At 39.2% G+C, this 20398-nt stretch overlaps 1 protein-coding gene across 3 annotated transcripts in view; it reads right to left on the bottom strand.

The window, feature by feature from the left end:
• Window positions 1-20398, bottom strand: part of DZIP1 (DAZ interacting zinc finger protein 1) — an 85273-nt gene that overhangs the window by 51564 nt on the left and 13311 nt on the right. For 2 of the 3 annotated variants that reach the window (XM_073347964.1, XM_073347942.1), the window contains exons 3-7: window positions 16387-16471; window positions 14004-14131; window positions 4706-4867; window positions 3631-3768; window positions 2688-2750 (exon numbers count right to left, since the gene is read on the bottom strand). In XM_073347964.1, the coding sequence (XP_073204065.1) occupies window positions 2688-2750; window positions 3631-3768; window positions 4706-4867; window positions 14004-14131; window positions 16387-16471 (576 nt within the window). The remainder of the gene's footprint in view (window positions 1-2687; window positions 2751-3630; window positions 3769-4705; window positions 4868-14003; window positions 14132-16386; window positions 16472-20398) is intronic. The other variant, XM_073347953.1, reaches the window with a different exon arrangement.

The following is a 20398-nucleotide window of genomic DNA, read 5'->3' on the forward strand; positions in this document are numbered from 1 at the left end:
TAAGAAGCTAAAGGTAACCTCGCTGGCACCTGACCAAAATGACCAATGAGGAGACAAGATACTTTCAAAAGCTGGGAGGAGGGAGAGAAACAAGGGTCTGTGTCTGTCTATATGCTGGTCTTTACCGGGGATAGACCAGGAATGGAGTCTTAGAACTTTTAGTAAGTAATCTAGCTAGGTATGTGTTAGATTATGATTTCTTTAAATGGCTGAGAAAAGAATTGTGCTGAATAGAATAACTATTTCTGTCTGTGTATCTTTTTTGTAACTTAAGGTTTTGCCTAGAGGGGTTCTCTATGTTTTTGAATCTAATTACCCTGTAAGGTATCTACCATCCTGATTTTACAGGGGGGATTTCTTTATTTCTATTTACTTCTATTTTTTATTAAAAGTCTTCTTGTAAAAAACTGAATGCTTTTTCATTGTTCTCAGATCCAAGGGTGTCTGTGGTCACCTATGCAAATTGGTGAGGCTTTTTATCCAACATTTCCCAGGAAAGGGGGGGTGCAAGTGTTGGGAGGATTGTTCATTGTTCTTAAGATCCAAGGGTCTGGGTCTGTAGTCACCTAGGCAAATTGGTGAGGCTTTTTACCAAACCTTGTCCAGGAAGTGGGGTGCAAGGTTTTGGGAAGTATTTTGGGGGGAAGGACGCGTCCAAACAGCTCTTCCCCAGTAACCAGTATTAGTTTGGTGGTGGTAGCGGCCAGTCCAAGGACAACGGGTGGAATATTTTGTACCTTGGGGAAGTTTTGACCTAAGCTGGTAAAGATAAGCTTAGGAGGTTTTTCATACAGGTCCCCACATCTGTACCCTAGAGTTCAGAGTGGGGGAAGGAACCTTGACAACTTGCAGGCTCAAGTTTTGTTTTTGAATGCCAGTTTTTTTGTACATAATTTTACATTTGTAAGTTCAACTTTCATGAAAAAGAGATTGCACTACAGTACTTGTATTAGGTGAACTGAAAAATACTGTTTCTTTTATTTTTTTACAGTGCAAATACTTGTGATCAAAAATAAAGTGAGCATTGTACACTTTGTATTCTGTGTTGTAATTGAAATCAATATATTTGAAAATGTAGAAAACATCCAAAATATTTAAAGAAATGGTATTCTATTATTGTTTAACAGTGCGATTAATCATGCAATTAATCACAATTAATTTTTTTAATCTCTTGACAGTCCTACATAAAATATTTTATTATATTGTTTACACAAGCAAGGTTTTGGTTCAAATCCTTCTCTTCGTGGCCCTGTGGAAATGAGTTTCTCTAGGGTGCCCCCTTCTACTCTACTCTAGCCACTCCCTTCTCTGGACTTCCCCCTGCTTGACTACAGCACCCTCTTTTTAAAGCTCCCCATTCCTATCATGCATGACTGGCAGGGGAGGAGGGTCAGGGCTACTTTAGAACACTCAGCCTCCCTAGCCCCAGTGAAGGGTTTGAGCACTCTGTCACACCCTAATTCAAGAAAGTATTTAAGCATGTGTGATTTCAACGGGGCTCATACATGTGTTGCGGTGCTTTCCTGAATACGAGACTTTTTTTCTAAATCAGGGCCTATAACATTTTTCATTTACACAGAGTATTAAAAAGCACAGAACGCAGTAAGGGATGTGCGTATACATTATTGACATGGTCTAAAAGTAAGACCTACAGGGAAATGTATAGGACTAGATAAAGAAAATTATTTACAGTTACCCATGGTAGCAAATAATGCTATTTTAGAAAGAATAGATGGGAATCTGGGCAATGAACACAAAAATGGGCAATGAGTATGGGACAGAATGCAGTGACAAACCCCATAAGGAATACACACAATTTCACCTGTCCCCTACTCTTGTACCCAGTGTGTGTGTGTAAGTAATTTACTATATCCCTTTTCAGGATGTTGCATGACTCTTCCCTGCTGCTTGCTTGCTGGGGGTGAAGTAGTAATAGCCATGCAGCCCCTGATCTTCCCATTTTTGATCTGGACAGTTCCGGATCATGGCTATGTTGTCAAATGAGACATGAAGGGAGGAGGAGGAAGGAAAGACAGAAAATTAGAGCAGGAAGGAGAGGAAAAAATAACTAGAAGAAAAAATGATAAAGACTGAAGAAGAGAAAGAAAAAGTAAAATATGAGAATTAATGCAGAAATCGAATTCCCTTATAATGTTTTTCCTGGAACAAGAAAAGCTCAAAGGATTCAGGACTAGAGAGACCCAATGGGGGAAAAAAGGGGAGGATGCAGGGAGGAATTTGAGATTCACGGCTGGAAAAGGTTGGAAATCCGCCCCCGTTGGCCCATCAGGATAAATGAGAGCTGTACATTGCCATTTTATTTTGTACATTATATTAACTACCTAGTATGCAAAAATACTATATAGCACATTCTGCACATAGCTGAAAAAACGTTAAACTCTTCAGGCCATGGACTCAGTCTCTCTGTGTTTCTACAGGTTCTTTAACAACAGGACCCTGATCCTGACTGCTATCTCTGGGCACTACCGTAAAAGAAATAGAGAAATAATAAATAATTCTATATACTAAAAGAATGTATTCTGAACATAAATTCTGATTATCTATGATTTCTAATCTGCCAGTTGTTGAAAACTGTATTAGTAGCATTGTCAGAGCGTGGTGCTTGCTTTTATTTCACTGGCTTAAAAATAGGTTGTTGGTATAAATACATTGCTATGCAATCTTACCTGGCACCTTTCTTTTTCATGTTCTTGATGAAGGGCTTGTATTCTGGAAGTCCACTTACCCTCCTACAATGAAAGTAAATGTTCATTGAAAAGATTTTGTTTGTATTAAAAATTGGTTAATCATGAAGCTGAATTACATTATAACAGCATAAAAGATTATTAATACTGGAGCATTTCAGTATCCCCTTCCTTATGACTTAAACAGTAATTGAAGTGTCTCATATGTTTGAGTGTAATTGTTATTTGTTATTCATCATACTGGAAATTATGTATTCATAGGATCCTGGACATGTAAGTCCTGTCTCTCAGTTGACAAAATATAAAGTTACCATGATATATTTCATTTCGCTAATAACAAACATATGAGTAGTCTGTTTTCTAAATAACATAAGTTCAAACACTGGTTAATGGAGCGTTGTTTATAGTGCCAATGAAATAAAACACCTTAACTTGTTAAAGATGGAGTACACTTCCCTTTGTGGGAAGAACTGAACAAATTCCACCATGAATTTTCTTCGATTAAAAGAAAGGGGGGGCGGGGAGAGAACAACCCATTACTAAAAGTTTTTAACATCTCGGAGTTTCTTATCATTTGTTCAATTTTTAAATGTATTTTTCCAAAGCAACACCAGGATGAAGGTGGCGCAAATGATTCCTTCTGCCAATGAACTCCACCCAGAACATATATGGCATAGGTGAGCATTCCAGGTCAATGTGTCTAAATCCTTCTTCAGCAAGTCACACTGGGAATAATTTCCATTACAGAAATTACTAATGATATTTAGTAGATAGCAGTGAATCAGAAAAGAAAAAAATACTTTAGCAAATGAGAATTACAGGAAATTTACTCTGAATTTTACATTCTTATTTACAGAAGTACAAACACAAAGACTAGTAGTAGTTATCACTATATTGTATGTTCATCTTTACATCAGAGTACTACCTGTTTTTCAAGAAGTTGCATCATATTCTGATAATCCTGATCATTCTGAGGTCTCTCTTCTGTAAATTCATGGCTGTCTTTTAAAGTGCCTAAGTTGGATTTCAGCTGCATATTGGACTTCTGTAATTCTAACAATTGCTAAGAGGAAAAATATCTGTTAAAAACCCAGCATATATTCAAGAAAATATTATAGGACTGCAGTTTAATATGCAATTTGGTTTAAATTACAACTGGTTTAAGAGTTGGTGTATGCATCAGACTCTCCCCACAAATGTTTCTAAGCAGTAAAACAGCAGTAAAACATCTGAGGAAGTGAGCTGTAGCTCACGAAAGCTCATGCTCTAATAAATTGGTTAGTCTCTAAGGTGCCACAAGTCCTCCTTTTCTTTTTGCGAATACAGACTAACACGGCTGTTACTCTGAAACCTATCAGTTTTACTGTGATTACAAGGATGCAGGTTAGGAACTAGCACCAACAAAATAAAAGCAATTCTACTAAATTCATGCACATTGCTTTTCTGATGTGCCTGGATACTCACAGCTGTATCCATAGTCAGAAAACTTGGAAATGCAACTTTCTATCTTTGTGACAACACCCCAGGCAGTTCTACTCTCTCAGGACCTTGCTACGGAGGCTATTACTCCTCATCTATGTCACTCATAATCACCTACACTTGGTAGGTGCCGCCAGACAGTAATGATAAAATACTAACCAATTGCAAAACAAGAACTCAGTGGTTCAGGACTAAGAAAAGAGTAAATAAACATGTAACTTGTAGGCAGGATTCCCTCATACAAATGAGTGCAATTCAGAAAATAACTGAAAATATTTTGGAATTAAGGAGACAATACCAGAATATAACCATTAATTAATTAACTAAATATTTTTTAAATTTTATACAGCTCTTATAATGATAACATCATGATACTGCCCCCCTTTGTAAAGAGCTTTGAGATTTGCTAAAAGAAAGCATTATATAAGAGCTAGGTATTATTATGATATGTTTCAAATAATAAACCAAGATCAGTTCATTACAGACAATATTAACAGAAATTCCATATTTAAATCACTTACATTTTCTAATACAGTATTCTTTGCAGCTAATTCTTTAAACTCCTTCATAAACATCTCTTTTACTTTCTCTATTTCATCAGCCAATTTCTCTTTTTCTTCCTCTTTCCATTTATGAAAAGATTGCAGAATTTCTTCTTCTTTTGATCTTTGATGTTCATATTCCTGAAATTATTTTAAAATGTTACCCTAAGAATGCTCTCACTCTGTTCTCACGTACAAAAGAATGAAACATTAAAACTGGCAAATGTAATAGCTAAGTTATATGAATCAAATAGTTACAATATTGTGACATCAATTTTTAAGCAGAACTTCTGAGTGAAACCAATTATTTGAACGAGTATTTTTTCCCTTCTCTAAATAAACATCTGCAGCTCCTACAGGCACTTGCGTAAAGAATTTTGCCTAAAGACTGCATCACATTCCTCTCTTAAGTCTCAACCTGTAAGCTTTTGCTTTGCATTTATCACTTATGCTGTCCTTAACTCTTGTCTGAATAAGTCAATGGGAAGTTCTGCCAAAAAACTAAGGCCCATTTCCTTCTAATATATTGAAATTAATACAAGTTAAAAAAACAAAAACAACCGCAAAAGTTTAAGGCTACAAAGCCTTACCAATTTGCGTATTTTACAGACTTGTAAAAACATATTCATATTATCTGGCTGGTTCTTGCTTACACGCTCAGAGTCTAACTGATCATGATATGTGGGGTTGGGAAGGAATTTTCCCCCAGTTCCGACTGGCAGGAACCTTGTGGGGTTTTCACATTCCCCTGCAGCATGGAGTGCGAGTTACTTGCTGGTGTTATCTGGGTATATCTCACTTGGTCAATTCCCTGTCACTGCATGGGCCTCTTGCACTGGTGCACCTTGGCCCCTCCTATTCTCTGCCCATAGCACATAATAGTTTAGTCTCCCATGGTCTCTAGTGAGTTGGTCTAATTTCAGTTGGTGGGGTTATTATATGGGTACTGGCTGATACTGGTAGCCTGTGATATACAGGAGGTCAGACTAGAAAATTTGGTGGTCCCTTCTGACCTTAAAGTAAGGTAAATATGAGTCAACAAAGTAACATGGTTGCAAAAAAAGCAAACATCATTCTGGGATGTATTAGTAGGAGTGTTGTATCCACATACGAGAAGGAATTCTTCCACTCTAGTTGAGGCCTAATCAGCCCAGAGTAGAGTACTGTGTCCAGTTCTGGGCATCACATTCCAGGAAAGATGTGGACAAACTAGAGAAAGTTCAGAGAAGAGCAACAAAAATTATTAAAGGTCTAGAAAACATGATCTATGAGGGAAGATTGAAAAAAATGGGTTTGTTTAGTCTGGAGAAGAGAAGACAGAGGGGACGATACCAGTTTTCAAGTACATAAAAGGTTGTTACAAGGAAGAGGGGAAAAATTGTTCTCCTTAACCTCTGAGGAAAGGACAAGAAGCAGTGGGCTTAAATTGCAGCAAAGGAGGTTTGGATTGGACATTAGGAAAAACTTCCTAACTGTCAGGGTGGTTAAGCACTGGAATAAATTGCCTATGGAGGTTGTGGAATCTCCATCACTGGAGATTTTTAAGAGCAGGTTAGACAAACACATGCCACGGATGATCTATTTAATACTTAGTCCTGCCATAAATGCAGGGGACTGGACTAGATGACCTCTTGAGGTCCCTTCCAGAATTCTGTGATTCTATGACTCTGTGGGTTCAACTGTTACTATGTTATCAAGCAAACTATAATCCAATATTAATGAATCACACTACCAGAGAAAAACATGTAATCAATCCATCAGAACCAGCAAAATAAGAGCAAAAATAATGGCAGTGAGTAATCATCATTCCCTTGATGTGGAGTCCTATGAAATTCACATTTTTACAGCAAAAGCTCGCACAAGGTGCCCTCACAACTTTAAGTGAGAAAAATAAAAATTTTGAAATAAATATACAAAACAATTGGGCTAAACAGGGTAATTCTGGCTATCAGTAAATATAGTTGTGACTGATATATACAGATTGTAAGGAAGGGGGAATTTGAAATCTCGGGCTTGATAATGGCTTATACAGATTTTCAACTTAAAGTCATTACTTTTAACACAGTACTAGGAGAACAGTGACCAAAAAAGCAATCACTGTTTGATAGCTTTTCAGTGCTTACTGTATATGAAACAAACTACTGGGCTGAGTGTTGTTAGTGGCCAAATGCCCTCCAACACATGCTTCTAGGGGATATCAACGCAATGACGGCAAAGATAGTAGAAATGGCAGAAATACATCATAATGAGAAAGGTGTGTTCTTCTGGTACTGTACATACCATGATGTTCTCTGTTCTTCTGTACTAACAAGGACAGTTTCAAGGCTGGTGCATTCATCTTGAGGCAGTTGTTAGATATGATTAATGTGGGGAAAGCCCTGAGAAGTACTGGAAGTCCCCTACCTCCATGCTGCTGATATCCTGGAACTCCTCCTCAGAAATAAGGTTCTCTTCTTTCATAAGATCTGGATTGTGCTGGGCAGACCCTCTCACTCCACTGGTGTCTGTAGGGCGGCTACTGGAGTGGGATGCAGGCCCTTAGTTCAGAGTTACTTCTGTTCCCACTCAATATGGCTTGTCAGAACTCCACATGGAAGTGGGGGGAGGGGCAGCACACTCTGAGCAGAACAGCCTCACTATTAGGGCAGTGCTGGAGCTGAGCAGGAAGGGGATTTCTTCCCTTTCCTCCCTGGTATTTTTAGGCTTTCATATTGCTTCTTCTGCTCCATGGGAACTCTGGTGCCATCTAAGGCCCAGAAATTAAGATATCACTTCACAGAAAAGATGCCAGCTGCAGCTACCCAGCAGGGGCATGATACCTGGGCAAATTCTTGTGAGCCTACAGATGGAATCAGAGATGGAGACAAAAATTTTCATTCTGGATTGGTTGTCACCTGGCAGAGTGACGAAAGAGAGGACACACACCCAGCACCATGAAAACTATACTGCCACCTTCAGGGGATAAAGCTTATTTTAGGCCATTTTTATTGCTTTTTATGAAGTAGCTTCCTTCCACCGGAAAGTTTCTAGTTACTCTGTTAGTATAGTTGGGTGAATTTTACTGAGGTGGGTAAAATAATTCAACAAATCAGATATGTTCTTTTATTCTACTCACTATCCTTGTGCCTTACATATCAAATGCAACTTTGCTTTCTCAGTATTACTCTAACTGTCCTTGTTTCAAAGGTATAAACAGGGAACTGAATAGCTGAATAGTGGATTTTCTAATGGTTAAGTTAAAATATTTATCTATAGAAATGACATGTTATTAAATGCATATTGGGAGCATCATTAAATTAAGGTCCCACATACCTTGTAATAGGATTGACCTAATTATACAGGAAAACCCACAACTGTTGTTTCTGAAGTATTCTGATATGACAGACTGGAAACTTTACTGCAGCTTCAAGTAATTTTTTTAATGGATTACTATTAATTTAAAATAAAACAAATCAGACTATCCAATCAGTATCACTGGTGCTATTTAATTTGGTATTAAAAATTGGTATTTTATTGCTGCCCCTTACATTTTCAGTTTTTTTGTACACTGCAGAATTTTATACCAAACAGAAAACTACATTCTAGAAGTTCTCAGGGGAACCTGAATGCTTAAGTAAAAGACAGACGGGGCTTTTGGCACTTGGGAAGGCATAGCAGATAGTTTGGGGTTGCAAGATAAGCACATTATAGGAAGAAATGGTTAACAACAATGACATTTTAAACGATTGTCATTGGATTTCAGAGCTAAATGGGGCAATTCTCATGTCTCTAGAGCTATTGTTTCAGGCTGTCTGCAGACTCAGGCAGGTATCCCTAACATGCTTACACAGTCTCATTTAAAAATTCTCACTGCAACCATAGGGCTAGAAATTTAATTTAAAAAAATGAAAGCTTAAATTCATGAGGAAATTATGTGGTAAATTTACACCTGCAAATTCATGATGTATGTGTGTACTATATTTAAAAAGTAATAAATTAATAAATTTAGTACCAACAATGTCAGGAATTATGCAATTGCAAAATATAAATATACAAATTAACAACTGGAAAATGGGTGACTCAGGAAATTAGTACTGAGTCTGAAGCCACTTGCTTGACTCTGCAAACAGTAGTCATGACTAAAAGTTGTTAGTCTTTGGTGGACATTTGGCAACCTCTGCTGAAGGAGTCCAATTGCAAGTGGACAACGAAGGCAAAGACATAATCAGAGTTAGTATAATTGCTAGTAGTCTAGCAACATAAATTTATTTGGCCTCCATTTTCCTTCCACACTGTTGTCAGTTTGTGGATAAATTGTAGGCTTAAATTTTTAGAAATATGAGCACAGTCCCCTTCACGGGGGAAAAAAAACAGGCAATAGTAAGGATTTAAAGGGCCTAAGGAAAAAATGTAAATTTCCCCCCCTTCATTCTATTTTTTCCACCAATAATGCCCCAAATTCCTCCTGTTTCCCCTCAGGCCTCATATCAAGCCTCTGGCCTTATGACAAGGGGTTATGTCTCAGGTTCTCTTCCTACTACAATAGGGACAGAGGGCAAGTGAGGCCAGCAGCAGGCTTCAAAGGTCTCCCCTTTTTATTGTAAGGTTATTTAGTTCTGTAAGAAAATGATGGTTCATCTGGTAGGATAGGAAAGAGTTACCCCTTCTGAAGAGAGGGATATCTGGGGTGACAATGGGGATCAGTCACAGTGGCAGGATGTATTCAGCCAGCCCCTCCACATCCCTGTCTCTATACTTCCCTCCCCAAGTCATCCCATGACAGCCTGAACATTGTCAGGGGAAAGAGCTAGAGAGAGGCTCATGCCAGTGTAAGCATGAATTTCAGAACTTCTCAGGCAGCTCCCTAGCTAAGACTCATATAGTTTCAAAGGATCTGTTTTGGGTGCATCAAGATGTCTGTGACGGACTACTGGGATGGACTATTGCTGTGTGTTCTGTGCCATAAGGCAGACAATGCTTTAGCTGCATGAGCCATCTGTTCAAGCACTTGAACTATCAAATATGGACAGACTGGCTAGCATATCTAGCATATGCCCATGTTAGTTCAGGTCCATTATGCTGACATGAGAAATGTTCTTCAGCAATCTAGGATCAAAGATTCACATTGATGGGAATCAGAACCATGTTCCAAAGCAAGCTTTTCATAATGCTTTATTTATTTATTTAAAGATAACAGGCTTTGAGTTACTGTACTATAGCTCCTCACAGTCATGCTGATGACTGCAAGACTGAAAAATAGCCTCTCACTTCCAAGAGTATCTGACCTTACAAACCCAGTCCAGTACAGATAAGAAGTTGTGTGGAGGTGATTCATATCAAAAGCTGGGCAGCAACTTCTCTCGGTAAAAGGGCTTCACATCAAGGCTGCTTTAAAGCTGAATATTTTAAAACTTCATTCTAATAATAAGATAAAGACCAAATTTAGTCTGATTTTTAAAGCTACATTTAAAAAGCCTTATTTATAATTTAATGTTACCTATATTTGGTTCTCCTTGACTTTTTTACTCATTGCCAGTAAATGAACCATTCTCTTTCCCCTTCTGATCACAATCTTGCAGTTTCCTATAAGGGAATCTGACTAAGGCCATGTCTACGCTAGAGAGCTTACAGCAGCACATCTATACAGATACAGCTGAGCTGCTGTAAGATCGCTCATGTAGCTGCTCTATGCTGATGGGAGAGAGCTCTCTTGCCGACATAGCGCTGTTCACACCAGCATTTCTATTGGAGTAACTTATCTTGCTCTGGTGTGTTTTTCACACCCCTGAGCGACATAAGCTATACCGACAAAAGTGGTAGTGTAGACATGCCAAAGGGTATGTCTACTCAGCAGCTGAGAGATTTAATTCCCAGCTCAGTTAGATGTACATGTTAGCTCTGCTCAGGCTCGCACCTAAAAATAGCAGGATGGCAGGAGTGCAACAGGCAGCAGCTTGGGATAGCAGCCTGAACACAATCCTGCCTGAAAGCCTGGGTACATATTCGGCAGAATTGACTCCTTGAGGACCTGCTCCATGATTTTTCCGGGACTCAGGTGAGGCTGACTGGCCTGTAGTTCCCAGGATCCTCCTCCTTCCCTTTTTCAAAGGTGGGCACTACATTAGCCTTTTTCCAGTCGTCTGGGACTTCCCCCGATTGCCATGAATTTTCAAAGATAATGGCCAATGGCTCTGCAATCACATCCACCAACTCCTTTAGCACTCTCGGATGCAGTGCATCCGGCCCCATGGACTTGTGCTCGTCCAGCTTTTCTAAATAGTCCCGAACCACTTCTTTCTTCACAGAGGGCTGGTCACCTCCTCCCCAGGCTGTGCTGCCCAGTGCAGCAGTCTGGGAGCTGACCTTGTTCGTGAAGACAGAGGCAAAAAAAGCATTGAGTACATTAGTTTTTTCCACATCCTCTGTCACTAGGTTGCCTCCCTCATTCAGTCAGGGGCCCACACTTTTCTTGACTTTCTTCTTGTTGGTAACATACCTGAAGAAACCTTTCTTGTTACTCTTAACATCTCTTGCTAGCTGCACCTCCAGGTGTGATTTGGCCTTCCTGATTTCACTCCTGCATGCCCAAGCAATATTTTTATTCTCCTCTCTGGTCATTTGTCCAATCTTCCACTTCTTGTAAGCTCCTTTTTTGTGTTTAAGATCAGCAAGGATTTCGCTGTTAAGCCAAGCTGGTCGCCTGCCATATTTACTATTATTTCTACACATTGGGATGGTTTGTCCCTGTAAACCTCAATAAGGATTCTTTAAAATACAGCCAGCTCTTCTGGACTCCTTTCCCCTTCATGTTATTCTCCCAGGGGATCCTGCCCATCAGTTCCCTGAGGAAGTCAAAGTCTGCTTTTCTGAAGTCCAGGGTCCGTATTCTGCTGCTCCCCTTTCTTCCCTGTGTCAGGATCCTGAACTTGACCATCTCATGGTCACTGCCTCCCAGGTTCCCGTCCACTTTAGTTTCCCCCACTAATTCTTCCCGGTTTGTGAGCAGCAGGTCAAGAAGAGCTCTGCCCCTAGTTGGTTCCTCCAGCACTTGCACCAGGAAATTGCCCCCTACCCTTTCCAAAAATTTCCTGGATTGTCCTTGCACTGCTGTATTGCTCTCCCAGCAGATATCAGGGTGATTGAAGTTTCCCATGAGAACCAGGGCCTGCGATCTAGTAACTTCTGTGAGTTGCCAGAAGAAAGCCTCGTCCACCTCATCCCCCTGGTCTGGTGGTCTATAGCAGACTCCCACCACGACATCACCTTTGTTGCCCACTCTTCTAAACTTAATCCAGAGACACTCAGGTTTTTCTGCAGTTTCATACTTGAGCTCTGAGCAGTCATACTGCTCCCTCACATACAGTGCAACTCCCCCACCTTTTCTGCCCTGCCTGTCCTTCCTGAACAGTTTATATCCATTCATGACAGTATTCCAGTCATGTGAGTTATCCCACCAAGTCTCTGTTATTCGAATAACATCATAATTCCTTGACTGTGCCAGGACTTCCAGGTCTCCCTGCTTGTTTCCCAGGCTTCTTGCATTTGTGTATAGGCACTTAAGATAACTCGTAGATTGTCCCTCTTTCTCAGTATGAGGCAGGAGCCCTGCCCTCTCGCGCACTCCTACTTCCTCCCGGTATCCCACTTCCCACTTACCTCAGGGCTTTGGTCTCCTTCCCCCGGTGAACCTAGTTTAAAGCCCTCCTCACTAGGTTAGCCAGCCTGCTTGCAAAGATGCTTTTCCCTCTCTTCGTTAGGTGGAGCCCGTCTCTACCTAGCACTCTTCCTTCTTGGAGCACCATCCCATGGTCAAAGAATCCAAAGCCTTCTCTCCGACACCACCTGAGTAGCCGTTCGTTGACTTCCACGATTCGACGGTCTCTACCCAGGCCTTTTCCTTCCATGGGGAGGATGGACGAGAACACCACTTGTGCCTCGAACTCCTTTATCCTTCTTCCCAGAGCCGCGTAGTCTGCAGCGATCTGCTCAAGGTCATTCTTGGCAGTATCATTGGTTGATTCTTCTATTTGAATTAAACTTTTTTCAGCATCAAGGGCTGCTCTCCCCTTGTTTCCTTTGCATAGCCTCTTGTACAAAACAATGGTTTCTACTGTGAGGTCAGCAGCAGAAGTAAAGGGAACTTTATAACCATGCTATGCAGAAGAAAGTTACCAAAATAGTAGGAAAAGTGGGACAATTTACAATGCAATATTAAAACTAAATTACATTTATAAAATTTAGATCAAGATTGGTCTTTAACTAAGTCTGTCTTATTTAAAAACCAACTCCACACTGCCCCTTATTCATAGAATGCACTCCTTGAAGTTATCTGTTAGGCCTCTATCCTCTCCTCCTTAAAATCCATCCTAAAAACTCACCCCTCTTGTGATATTGACAGGATAGCTGATTTTATTTGAAAAGAAGCAAAAATTGCAAGATGATTTGGAACGATCAGAAATTATCAACTTGTGCAGTAGCTTAACTATATAACCACAATATTTCTTTATTTCTTTGTTACACCTATTCTCTTTTCCCCGCTTGTAGATCCTATTGCAATTCACATTAATAACAACAGTAATAAAATAAAGCCCTTGCACGTAACTACCCACTAAAGCAATATTACTGCTTTTAAATTTTTTCACTTTCCACTTTTGCTTCATCTCTTGTCAACCCTCCACAATGGCTGAGGCTACCTACTGCTTCAAGGTTACTGAAAGCCTTTGGCTGGCTGCTTACCTAGGGTTCAAAGGCTAACATACAAGTTGAAGTGATATTCCTTGCATTTTCTCACCATTACCCTCTTCTTACTCTCCCTGCTTTAAACTGTTAACTCATGTCTTGCCTATGTTAGATTGAAGTTCTCATGGCAAAGAACATCTTACTGTTTATAAACCATCCATTAAACTTACAGAGCTGTATCTAGCAAGTGCCCAATCACCACAGTGTCTAGGCACTATATGATTTTTTAAATAATAAATAGTATTATAATATTCTGCATTCTATCTGCTCCAATAAGAGCTTTTTGCCATTCTGATGACTGACAGGTGCTAACAGTAGCAGTGCCTTTCATATTGGTTCCAAAATACATTCAAGAAGGGACAGTGGAAGGTAACAAATAGGGCTTTTAAAATTGCAGGAGGTGATGCTGATGTGGCACAGGAACAATGCTGCTAAACAGAAAAATCTTATTTAAGTTTTCATTTAGTTCTGTTAACCTCATTTGCAAGCTACATGATCAGTGAACACAGTCCAGAATACTGATTCCTGTAGGATGTTGCTAATACTTAATATATACTACCTTAGAAAATCTGGCCATGTGAGCTTGTTGTTCAGCTTCTAGGAGGGACTTGGTGAGCTGCAACTGCTCCTTCAACTTATCGATCTCATCCTGTAATTTATCTGTCTTTGCTTTCTTCTTTTGTTCTGCTTGAAAGAAATATACATTTGCAAAATGTTAATTATATTTTTGGGAAATGAGATTTTTCCTACAGATGTCTTTTTTCTATGCTTCTCCAACCTTTTCATTCTGTGAACCACTACTCTCACAGATCATCTTTCCTCCCAATATCACAATTCCTCATAGATTGCTTCTCAAAATAATACATTCTCTGGACTACTAGAATAAGATCCATGGGCCATAGGTTGACAGCCATTGTCTTATTGAAAATATAGCATGTGAAATAAGCTTATGAAATATTTAATATTAAAAATGAACTAATTTGACATAGATAATCTAATTTCAACATGTTTTATAGGAATGTAAGGGGCAGAAGGTCAAAGGAGGAATGAAAGGCATGACTCCCAAATATATAATTCTGCAAGATTCATTAAAGGATGTTAATTAGTCAATTTCTTTATCAGTCCATATAGAGATACAACTTTGATTATTCAACCAGGGTGCTAAACTCAGCAATCCAGCATAATAATCGTTGTTACACTACTTTATTTGGTAGATTATTGTAAAATAATTTTCTTAAAAACAATACTGCAGATCAGGAAGTGGAATTATATCAGGATACCTGCACTTCAAATTGTTCAAGGCATGTGGCCTTTGGTCTTGTGACTCACAACATTAAATATGCATGAGTTAGCAATTCAGTATACATGGTTAGAGGTGTATGGTAAAGAGACTTTGTCAGGTTGCTTCAGAGGAATTTGCATGTACAGAGTACTGCTACATTTTTATTCTTGTCAGCATAAATGATGAATTTAGGGATTTTCTTCTTTGCCTCTTCTGCTTTGTGTCAACTGAAGAATATTTATAGTGTGAAAGACATTCTTCATATTTTTGCTTGTTTTACCCCAATATATTTTTCTCACCATGTGTGTGATTCATTGTTGCTGGGAGCTGGTGTTCTTTAGCAATGGGAAAGGTGTTAGGGAACGAAAGTGGGGGATGGTGAGCCAGAGAGGTTGGCAATGGAGCAGGAGCAGCTGGATAGCGGTGGTCAGGAAGCAAGAGCAGCAGGGAGCAAGAGAAATGGGCTAGGGGGAATGATATAGGATGGAGACAGGGTTTGAACACTAGCCTGAGAGGCCAATAAAATAGCAGTAGTTGAAGGAACTGCAAGATATGTTGGTAAACTGGTAGAGGAAAGCAGCTATGATGTGCTTGGAAAAGGAGGGTAATGGGAGGAATGGCAGCCAATTGAGCTGGATTCATTCTGTATTAGCAAGAAGAATTACTGTGTGAGGGGAGTGCTCCAACTCTTTGAATACTTAGGGTATGTCTACACTGCAATAAGACACCCACAGCTGTGCCAGCTGGCTTGGGCTTGTGGGGCTTGGGCTAAGGGGCTGTTTAATTGTAGTATAGATGTTCAGGCTCAGGCTGGAATCTGGGCTCTAGGATCCTTCCCCCGCATAGGGTCCTAGAGCCCGATCTCCAGCGCAAACCTGAACATCTACACCGCAATTAAACATCCCCTTAGACTGAGCTCCTTAGCCAGCTGTGGGTTTTTAATTGCTGTGTAGACACATTCACAGTTACTCCCATTGTTCTGCTATGTACTCAGATACTGCAGTGATGGGCAAACTTACAAAAACCTAGATAGATTGATAAAGTGGCATGTCAAGATTAAAGATGGATACATTTTTGAGTGTACATTTTAAACAATTTTTTGACAGTGACCCTTAAAATGAAATTCTGGGAACAGAAGTTTCACCTATCTAATCTAAACAAATTCATAAGTTTCCCTATAACTATCACATTGTACTATCACTATTAATTTATTGTGGGCCTGATCCAACTCTTGCTAACTTCACTGGAGGTGGAGTGGATCCTATAATGATAACAAAACTTTTTTTATAAAATGTACTTTTCCATGGTACATCCTGTTCAGTGGCAATACCACCCATATTTTCACAGTTTTCAAATACTCAGAGGAAGCAATTGCTCTGAATTCTGCCACTGGCAAAGGTATTCAGCAGGAACTCAGTTTGAAAAATGATTCTAAACATGGCAGCATGCTATTCCATGTTTATAATCTTTCAGTGAAATAACTGCCATATCACATTTGGTCAGTTTACGTGATCTGTCTGTCAAATGTACAAACTCACTCTGGGGCTTATAAGTCAAATGGCTTCCTTCTGGGTCACACAAAATCCAAATTGCATATCCTGAATATATTTTACATATTTCTATATCACCTTAACTTTCCTGATCGTGTGAAAGTACTCACCAGTGTGAGATTCTTCCTTATGGCGTCGTTGCATATGACTTTGTAGAAAGGAATAGTTCATAAAAGCCTTATCACAAAACTGACACTACAAAATACAGATAGATATTTGTCTTAGGTAACAACATTAAGTGCTGTTTTTTTTAATTATAACAGTTAACATTTTTTGAATTAGCCTATTACATTTCTCTGTACAGTAGCCCATTCTTGTACATGGCAACACTGTGATGCTGATTTGAATTCCAACATTATTCAATTTAAATGACATAGCATGCTGGTGATAACCGATGAAATATTCAAGCTTGAGTAGTAATGTTAGGAATCATATCCTCTGTAAGATTAAGCCACTAGAAAGTGATAAGGTCATAGACACTTGAGAATGTCTGGCATTCTAGTCAAGACAAGGCGATGATTGAGAATATTGTGAGAAAAGACACAAACACACTTTCTAATTAATGTTATAATTAGAGTGGAAAACAAGTTTAAATTATTACCCTTATTATCACTCACTCTTAACTTTAAAATAAAATCTCCATTTGGGCTGAAATGCTCCAAGTTTGGTTTTAAAAAACGTGAAATATGAGGAATATCCATGCCACTATTTTGGATTACAAAAACTGAAAAGAAAAATACATGTACTTTCCCATTGTGAAATTGTATTGCCACACTTTCTCTCCTTCCAATATATATAACTCAACAATAGCTGAACGGAGAAATTTGGCATTTAACAGTGCATACTTTGAACTATATATCCATGTTGGGATGGGGGGAGTGGGAGGTTGAATCATAAAATACCATAGGTCATCCAGGCAATGTGGTAGTGTAAGATTACTTGTGCTTTGTAGAGTCTAGTTTTAAATGTGCCAAGAAATGGGGATTCCATCCCTACTTTTGATAAATTATTATATATGAATACCTTCTTTTACTATGCTAAAATTCTTCCATTCTGCATATTGTTATCGGGACACATCCCACCCCTTAATCTATGGTTGCCAACTTTATAATGTTTTAAAACTGGACACTCCAGCAAGAGTGCCAGAACATCCCCCACTCTGCCCTCTTCCCCCGCCCCAGACCCTACTCCTGCCCCACCTCTTCACCCCCGCCCCCAAGACACCGCACCCCATTCACTTCTCTTCCTCTCTCCCCCCGTCACTCACTGCTTTTCCCCTCTGCCCAGGTCAGAAGGGACTCACCAGTGGAGCCAGGCTGGGAGTTGCAGTCGCCCAATGCAGATAGGAGGCGGCCCTGACTGAATAGGAGCTGGCATGGGTAATCATCCAGCGCCTCCCTGCCTCCCCAGCCTGCAGTAACTGGACTTTCCTGTCAAAAACTGGACACCTGGCAACCCTACCCTAATCACGAGACAGTCAAGGCATATCTCTAGCCTTTTCTTATAAATCAATCTCCCCAGCCCTCAGAGGTCTTCTGTAGCTCATTCACCCTCCTCTGAATTAATGAAATTCCCAGAAAGTAAAAGCAATTCCAGGTGTGATGGTGCCAGAGCTATGTAAATATTTATTAGCTCCCATCCCAGAATACAATGTTTGCAGCCCAAAATTGCATTGACTTTTTGTTTCCTTCCCATATTATACTGAAAACTCTGATGAAATTTGAAGAAACCTACTATCCTTAGACATTTTTAGCATTACTGCTTTTCAGGACACTTAGAAAGGGAATGAGATAAGGAAAAGTAGAGTTGTGGGGGGAATCATGCTGGAGAGAATAATAGGGAGGAGGAGCTGGAGCAAGAAAGGGGGACAGTTGCAGATAAATAAAAGCAATGTTTATTAGGATCCAAAGTAATAACAAAATACAGCAAAACCTCACTGATTCACATAGCACAAACCTTAAAGAATCTGCCTCCCACCCAACCTTTCAGGACAAATATAACAGCAGAGGAGGTAGTAAGGTGCCGAATTACATACTTCGTTTTTTTATACAAAATATACTACAGAACATTTACACATTCTTTATGATTTGTCCTGCCTCTAATGATGTGTATTTAACACATTCGTTTACACTCATCTTTTATAAATGTAGATATGAATTTTATCAAATTTGGATCCTGTTGGTATATTTTAAAGCTTTTTAATTCATCCTTAAAGTACATTTTGCTCATTTTAAGAGTACATGAACAAAATGTACAGCTGTTGAAAGCGATTGACCAGGTTGTGAATCAAAACCCCTCATTTCTTCATAAGGTCTGATGGCTAACTATCCTTGGCTATCGTATATGTTTTAAAACATACAAATCTGCTTGAGGGAGCCACAACTGCACACTTAAGTCAGTCAGTCACACTGATGTGATATGAATGTAAAAGACAATTTCAAACTTGCACAGCAGATTTAAAATCTGTTCATTATAGCCAAATTCCCAGGTCTCATCTAGAATTTAAAATTCTACTACTGATGGCTAGTGTGATATTAAATATACATGTCTTGCAACCACCACTAAAACCATTAATAATTAAGTTACATTTTGTTGGATACATGCAAGGAAGTACTGACATAAAACCTAGATAGAGAAGGTATAGTATGGCAGCAAAGCAAAGAACCATCGGGGATCTTACACTATAACAGATTGCGCATGATTTATGGTATTAAATTGGCTGTGAAATACTATTATCCATTCAAGCACTAAACTCATGTAGTAGAAGCAAGCTCTTATTCAACAATTAACACATGGAATGTTTATACTATGTGCCTATTACTGGTGACAATATTCCTCTAACTATTTTTCATAGTATTAAATACAAAAAAGCTTTTATGTAACATTAAGACCTTGTGCAAATCATCACAATATGAGAAATTCAAATATAGTAGAAAGCTGACATTCCTTCATGAAGAAAGACATTGTTTGAGTTTTTGAGCCTTAAAATGATCACACCTTAACAGCAATTCCATTTGACAGTTCCTATTTTTACAGTTTTCACTTGTTCTGAAGGTGGATTAAAGACATTAAACTTAAAACTCAAAACTCAATTACTGTGCATCACATTGAAAATAAAGTGCACATGCATTAAGAAAGGCAAGTGACTGTTTACAGCCTTGCTCATAAAGGGGCCAAAGCTTTAACGGGCATGGAACCTGAACTACCCACTGCGCAAGACTAGCAAAAACCCTATTGTTTGGCACTCCAGGACAGCCAAATGTTTAATACAGACAAGTGATATGTAATTGTTGGCTATGAGACAGCCTGCACTTACAAATACTAGAAATGGATAACATGGAGTCCTCCAAGTTCAGACCCAAAATGCTCACACCATTTTACAGATATTATTCAATATCATTTTCTGAACTCACCCCTCACTAAATCTGTCTAATTCTTAGAGATAATAATTTACTCCAAAGCATAAAAGGGGGAGAAAGAACTTTTTATTTTATATGACCTTAAATGGAAAATGAGACAAATGCCACTGAACAGAAGAAGGAAGATGAACTATACTCCAAGCCCAGTATTTTGCTTGATTCTTCTTCTGGCTCCACTCAGCCAGATAGGGCCTAAGTGTATTTTGAAGAGAATGCACATATTTGTGCTCTCAAATACAATAAGGGGATTACTTGACATTCAGTTGAGTTTACAATTCAATTGATGCAAGGGCTCACTCTGTTTCCATTTTCAACCCAGGTCAGATACTCTGGTCAAACAAGAAATCTAGAGCTTTTGAAATGCAAATCACATCAGCAGCTTCTCCTTAAGGCCCCGATCCTGCAGCTGAATCCACAAGGACCCTGCATTTGCACTGTGTCCTAATGAATTCTGCCCACATGGATACCATTACAAGACCGGGGCCTAAGTGAGGGAAACATACAACAAATAGCATAATTTGTTTTTAAAAATACAGAATTTTGGACAAAAAATATATATCTTCCTACTGGACCACTGAATGTAAGATGGAATTTTTCCTTAGTCAAGACATCTTAGAGAAACAAAACTTTTCCTAGCCCACTGACATGCTGATGTTCCCTCTAATCCGGGTTGAAACACGTTGCTGGTACAGCATGGGAAAGC

Source organism: Lepidochelys kempii, chromosome 1 (assembly GCF_965140265.1).
Source record: "Lepidochelys kempii isolate rLepKem1 chromosome 1, rLepKem1.hap2, whole genome shotgun sequence".
In the NCBI taxonomy this organism is placed as follows: Eukaryota; Metazoa; Chordata; order Testudines; family Cheloniidae; genus Lepidochelys; species Lepidochelys kempii.